General features: G+C 70.1%; 1 protein-coding gene across 1 annotated transcript; it reads left to right on the top strand.

Moving 5' to 3' along the window:
* Positions 1 to 229: 229 nt before the first annotated feature.
* SRM (spermidine synthase) lies at positions 230 to 3,568 on the top strand. Its single transcript, XM_072828420.1, has 8 exons — positions 230 to 428; positions 755 to 875; positions 975 to 1,067; positions 1,718 to 1,871; positions 2,374 to 2,457; positions 2,829 to 2,974; positions 3,059 to 3,181; positions 3,287 to 3,568. The coding sequence occupies exons 1-8, from the start codon at positions 256 to 258 to the stop codon at positions 3,305 to 3,307; spliced, it is 915 nt and encodes a 304-aa protein (XP_072684521.1). The 5' UTR covers positions 230 to 255; the 3' UTR covers positions 3,308 to 3,568.
* Positions 3,569 to 6,491: the final 2,923 nt, after the last annotated feature.

Here is a 6,491-nt window from a genome sequence, read left to right on the forward strand (position 1 = left end):
GCCGCCCGCGCAGCCTCCGGGCACCGCGCCGAGCCCCGCCGGCCAATGGGCGCGCGCCGGACGCCGGGGGGCGGGGCCTCGGCGGCGCCGCGCGCCCGCCACCGCGCGCCCATTGGCGGAGCGCGCCCGGCCCCGCCCCCGCCGAGGCCCCGCCCCGCGCGCCCGGGTTAGGTTGCGGCTCGGCGGCGGGCGGAGCTGCTCCCGTTGTGCTGCGGCTCCGCGCGGCCTGCACCCGGGCCCGCCGCCGCCGCCGCCATGGAGCCCCGCCCCGACGGCCCCGCCGGCCTCGGCCTCGGCCCCGCCGACATCCACGAGGGCTGGTTCCGCGAGACGTGCAGCCTGTGGCCGGGCCAGGCCCTGTCGCTGCAGGTGGAGCAGCTGCTGCACCACCAGCGCTCGCGGTACCAGGACATCCTCGTCTTCCGCAGGTACCGCCCGCCCCGGCCCCGGCCCCGGCCCCGGCCCCGGCCCGAGCCCCGAGCCCCGCGGCCCCCGCCCCGCCCCGCCCCCCGCAGCACCGTCGGGCCCGGGCCCCCTCCCCTCCCCTCCCCTCCCCCCCCCTCCCCCCCCGCGGCCCCGAGCTCGGGCGGCCCCGGGCGGCAGCACAGCCCCGGCCCCACGCGCCGCGCTCCACGTGTCAGCCCCGGACACGTCAGTCGGACCCGCCCCGCCCGCCGCCACGTGTCCGCCGGGACCTGGGCGCGGGCCGCGGGGGGGGGGGGGCAGGCCCGGCCCGACTGTCACTCGCCCCCAGCAAGAGCTACGGCAACGTGCTGGTGCTGGACGGCGTGATCCAGTGCACCGAGCGGGACGAGTTCTCCTACCAGGAGATGATCGCGAACCTGCCGCTGTGCAGCCACCCCGACCCCCGCAAGGTACGCCGAGGCCCGCGCCTGAACCGCCTGAGCCGCCCGAGCCGGGCCCGCTGCGGCCGCCGAGCCGCCGGAGCCCCCGACTGACCGAGCCCGTCCTAGGTGCTGATCATCGGGGGCGGCGACGGGGGCGTCCTGCGGGAGGTGCTGAAGCACTCGTCGGTGGAGTCCGTGGTGCAGTGCGAGATCGACGAGGTGAGCGCCGCCGGGCAAAGCCGTCCTGCCCCGAGGTGGCCGCCGCTCGCCGGTCCAGCCCCCGGCCTCTTTGTTCGTCTGGGAAGCACGTTGGGAGGATTCGCAGGGGCCTGGTGCGCAGTCGGCGTGGCCCGGCCGGCCCTGGTGCGACCCCACGGGGTGGTCGGGGAGGCCCCAGGCCTGCCCGTGCCCCCACGCTCTGCGCCGCGCATGGGCTTTTAATGAGCGTCTGTTCCGTGGCGGCCGGTGCTCAGGGCGCGGGGTACGGTGTGGACGGCCAGGTCCAGTCGCTGCACCGGTCCCCGGAGGTGATGGCCCATGAGGGCGAGCCCGGGCGAAGGCACGGCAACCCCGGGCTCAGGGGTGAAGGCGGGGCAGTGCACAGCTCAGGGGGTGGCCGGTGGTCTCAGCGAGGCCTGGATGAGAAGCAGGTGACCATGGGCGGCCGGAAGGTCCTCCTCCCTCTGACGCAGCCAGAAAGTCACTGGGAAGGGACAGGTGGGCGGTGGGATGTGGGCCGAGGCGCAGGCAGGGGCCGGCCCCCTGTTCCTGAGCCGGTTGCCGCAAACCGTTGGCTTGCCCGAGTGGGCGGGCCGTGGGGGCGGCTGCGGGTTCCCCCAGGCCCAGCCGGGTCCCTCCTCCGTCCCCAGGACGTCATCCAGGTCTCTAAGAAGTTCCTGCCGGGCATGGCCGTGGGCTACTCCAGCTCCAAGCTGACCCTACACGTGGGTGACGGTTTTGAGTTCATGAAGCAGAACCAGGACGCCTTTGACGTCATCATCACGGACTCGTCAGACCCCATGGGTGAGCGGGGCCGGCCTTCCCTCCACGCCCGTAGTGGACGACAGACGGCCCAGAGCTAGGGCTGTGCCTTCCCACCCCTGCTGTGTGGCCAGCCCCAGACGTGTCCCAGCCGAGGGGGGAGCGCACACCACCGCCCCGAGGTCACACGCTGATGGGGGACAGGGGGGCTCTGGCCATGGCCCACCGAGACCCCAGCTTCCTCTCCGATTTCCTTTCTGCTCTTAACAGGCAGCATCAGGGCGCGGGTGGGAGCTAGTCCCCACCCAGGGCCCAGGGTGGACAGTCCCTGACACCTGAGAAAATCCCGGGAATGGGATGGAAGCGTGGAGCCCCCCAGGCAGTGGCCAGTGGACCCCCCTGCGCTCCTCCCAAGCACCCCCTTGGTGGTCGGTTTCTGAATCCACAGACCAGGACGCAAATCCCGGCCCTGCCCCCGTGGCAGCCGCGCGGGTCTGTTGTGGGGCAACAGCATGTTCACTGTCCCTTGTCCCCGCCGCCACAGGCCCTGCAGAAAGTCTCTTCAAGGAGTCCTATTACCAGCTCATGAAGACAGCCCTCAAGGACAACGGCGTCCTCTGCTGCCAGGGTGAGTGGGCTGGGGGGCCGTGAGGGGGGGGGACGGGCCAGGGAGATGAGATGGGGGACGCGCTGAGGGGACAGCCTGGGGATGAGTGGGCTGGGGGGCGTGAGGGGTGGGGACGGGCTGGGGGATGAGCTGGCGGGACACGGTGGGGGGACTGGGGGCGCCGACTGGGGGTGAGCAGGATGAGGGGATGGGACGGGCTGGGGATGAGCTAGGGGGACACAGGGTGGGAGGGACAGGCTGGGGGGACGGGACAAGCTGGGGGGGATGCAGGGTGGGGGGACAGGCTGGGGGTGAGCGGGCTGGGGGGCGCGGTCCTGCAGCCTGGGAGAGGAGGGGCGGGTGGCTGGCGCTCAGGCCCCTGCTCCCCGCAGGCGAGTGTCAGTGGCTGCACCTGGACCTCATCAAGCAGATGCGGCAGTTCTGCAAGTCGCTCTTCCCCGTGGTGGCCTACGCCTACTGCACCATCCCCACCTACCCCAGCGGCCAGATAGGCTTCATGCTGTGCAGCAAAAACCCGGTGAGCTGGGCGCCCTCCTGGGGCCGGGAGGGGACTGGGTGGGCGCCGGGAGCGCCCCCCTGATGCCCGCATGCCCCGCCCCAGAGCACCGACTTCCAGAAGCCTGTGCAGCAGCTGACACAGAAGCAGGTGGAACAGATGCAGCTGAAGTACTACAACTCCGACGTGCACCAGGCGGCCTTCGTCCTGCCCGAGTTCGCCCGCAAGGTGGGCTGCGGGGGGGTGGGGCAGGGGACCCGAGTCCCCCCGAGGGCCCACCTGAGCCCTCACGCGGCCCGGCGTCCTCCTGATGAGGCCCTGTGTCCCCCCCAGGCCCTGAACGACGTGAGCTGAGCCCGGGTGCCGGCCGCTGCCCGCGCTGCGCGGGAGCCTCCGGGGTGCTGGGCGCCTCGAGCCCTGGACGCGACCCCCGCCCGCCGCCGTGCCCACCAAGCAAGTGTTACAGGCCCCAGATGCTGCCCCGGCTGCCCTGCTGGGCGGACTGTCCGTCTGTCTGTGGCGTCCACCTCCGAGCCTCGACCAGCTGTGTACAGCACCTTCTCCACCTTCTGTCGCCCTCACTCACCAAACACGTGTATTTATAACAAATTCGAATCGTGTGTCCCCAGACCTTGAGTGGGGCCGGGGCAGGTGGCACATCGGCCTCTGTCGGGTGCGGCGTGTGGGGCTCCGAGCCGGCCACCGCCTGGCCTCTCGGTGTCCTCCCCGCGTCCCCAGGCAGACCCGGCCCTCCCTGGGGGTCCTTGGGGATCCCTGGGCTGGCCTCTCGTGGCGCCAGGGGCCACAGCGGTCACCAGACGGACCCTGGCCGTTCCTTTACCCAGCCCCACGGAGGATGGAGGGACCGCCTGGCCCGGGCTGCGGGCTTGAGATCACGGTGGGGCCCCTCGGGGACTGTGTTGTCTCCGAGGAATTGGGGTCACTCACAAGGTTGTCAGGGCCCATCCTGGGGGTGGCGGTGACGCTGGAGGTGACGGGGGGCCGCCGCTGCTGCGTGGCTGGGGTCCCATCAGCCGGCCCTGACTTGGCTCTGATCCTGCCCCTGTGCGCTCCCCGAGATCCAGTGGCCCCCAGGGATGGGGCGGGTGCGGCCGCCGCGGGGTGAGCCCTCTCCAAGGTCCTGAACCTGCGCCTCGCCCCGGGCCCCGCCCGCGCCCTCCTGACCCCGAGACCTGCCCTGGTTCAGGCGCCGCCGCCTCGGGGTGCGGGTGACAGGGCCCAGCCCACGCGTGTCTTGGGGTCTGCAGGAGGGGGCCCTACTCTCGGGGAAAGCTGGCCTCCCCAGCCCTTCACCTGGACGGCTTGACCCCGAAGACTTGGCAGGAAGGGGGGGTGGCCCCAGCAGGGGGCGGGGCCCGGGACACCATCCACCCGCACCTGCCCCGGGAACCACTGCACACCTGGTGGCATCCAGGGCCTGGGCCCGTGGCCGTCGTGGGGGTGGGCGGCGCCGAGGCTGCACGGCCCACGTCCTGAGCCGCTGCCCTCCCTGGGCTCCACGCCCCCCTCACGACCTGAGCCCCGTCTGGCCCGTGGCACGTGGCAGGCGAGCTTCATCGTTCCGCGCCCCAGACGCTGCTCCCGGGTCTCCCCGCCCAGGGGCGTGAGGCAGAGGCTCGGCCTGCGTGGGCCGCACGCCCGGGTGTCCGTGGAAGGAAGACGTGGCGGCCGCTGTGGGGCCGTGACCCCACGCAGCCGCCCTCCCTTGAGCCCACAGCTGCCCCTGCGGAGTAGCGGCCGCCCTGGGCCCAGCAAGGCCACCAGGGGCTCCGGGAGCCCAGCGGAGGTCACGCGGCCGGGCCAGGACCGCCCATCGGTGGAGGGAGGGGAGCGGCGGCCCCCAGGGGGTCGGGCCCAAGCCGGGCACCAGAGGTGCCCACAGCAGGTCTCCCTGCGGCCCCGGCTTTCAGGCCAGCCTCCCTGAAGGGAGCGAGCAGGGGCTGACGCCCCACAGCCCGCGGACGTGGTGTAGACACGGGCTGAAGCGAGGCAGGGCCCTGGCCCGAGGTCCCAGGGATCCCGGACCCCGAGGCCGAGACCGGCCCCACCTACAGCTTCTCGGGGTTTGTTGCCCTAAGGTCTGCGCCCCACGTGGAGCCCGAGCTCCGATCCGAGCGCTCCTGAGCCCCGCGCTTCCAGGGCCCCGGCAGTGGGGGGGTCGTCGGAAGGAAGGTGCCCGCGCCCCTCGGCCCGCTGACGCCTCTGGCCTCCCCCACGTTGGTCTCCTCTTCCCCCCAGTCTGGTGACCCTCTGCAGGGGGCTGGGGTCGGTCCTCTCCATCCTTGAGCCCACCCTGCCTGCGGCTACCCCACCTCGGCTCTGGCCGGGGACCCAGACACCCCACGTCCTGCTCCGCTTCTTGTTCCCCCGGAGGCGCAGCTTCACATTTGCGTCATTTTTAATAAACTCATCACCAGCTCAGCCCTGAACTTTTTACCAAATCTCAAAAACTCTTTTTAAGATCTTTGGACTCAGGGACGTGTGGGGGGCTCAGCGGTTGAACATCTGCCTTCCACTCGGGGTGTGATCCTGGAGTCCTGGGATCGAGTCCCGCGTCGGGCTCCTTGCATGGAGCCTGCTTCTCCCTCTGCCTGTGTCTCTGCCTCTCTCTCTCTCTCTCTCTCTGTGTCTCTCATGAATAAATAAAAATCTTAAAAAAAAAAAAGATCTTTTGACTCAATACACGTCATGAGGATCTGCACATAATGCTAATCAATTTTTTTGTTACGAGATCCTAGTATTCACCCCATTATAGTTTACAGTTAATTTTTATCCCACTTAATGGAATATTCACTAACAGGAAGTATTAATATACATAATGTGTGTTTCTCTGTCATGATTTTTTTAAAAAGATTTATTTATTTATGATAGACACAGAGAGAGAGAGAGAGGCAGAGACAGGCAGAGGGAGAAGCAGGCTCCACGCAGGGAGCCCGACGCGGGACTCGATCCCAGGACCCCAGGATCACGCCCTGGGCCGAAGGCGACGCCAAGCCCCTGAGCCCCCCCGGACCGCCCTGAAGGCTGTTTTTAAATAGTTTGCTCTTTTTGTTTCCCTTTTCCCTCTGAAGATAGTAATGTTTGCCTCACTTCGGTTTGGGGTGCTTCCTCCTCCCCGCTCTGGGCTCGCTCACCCCGAGGTCTCCCTTCACGCTCTGCTCGTGCGGGGGAGCCCGGCGCTGCCCTCACCGCGGGGGCCGCCCAGCCCTTCGCTGCCAGAAGGTTCCCAGGGGGCGTCCTTCCCCCTGGTCCAGGCTGAGGGTCCGAGCCAGGGGTTTCAGGCCAGGGGGGGTCCAGGGTCAGGGGGGTCCAGGCCAGGGGACGCCGGCCCAGGGACAGGGGCTGCCGGCTTCTCGGACTGGAATCGGGGGGAGGCTGGGCCTCGACATTCGTTCCTTCGCGCTCGGCCCTGTGCTCATCACGCGTCCCTGCGCCTTGGTGGGGCCTCGTCCCAGCTGCCCGGGCTCCCGCGGGGGTCGGGGCGGGACCGGGGGGCGGCAGCTTCCGGCGCTCCGGG

This window comes from Canis lupus, chromosome 5, assembly GCF_048164855.1.
Source record: "Canis lupus baileyi chromosome 5, mCanLup2.hap1, whole genome shotgun sequence".
Taxonomy (NCBI): Eukaryota; Metazoa; Chordata; class Mammalia; order Carnivora; family Canidae; genus Canis; species Canis lupus.

What these genes read in the sequence shown, in the direction of transcription:
- SRM (XM_072828420.1), top strand. Translation starts at nt 256, where the DNA reads ATGGAGCCCCGCCCCGACGGCCCCGCCGGCCTCGGCCTCGGCCCCGCC. An exon ending in TGCAGTGCGAGATCGACGAG is followed by an intron (nt 1,068 to 1,717) that starts GTGAGCGCCGCC and finishes CTCCGTCCCCAG; the next exon opens with GACGTCATCCAGGTCTCTAA. An exon ending in TGCTGTGCAGCAAAAACCCG is followed by an intron (nt 2,975 to 3,058) that starts GTGAGCTGGGCG and finishes GCCCCGCCCCAG; the next exon opens with AGCACCGACTTCCAGAAGCC.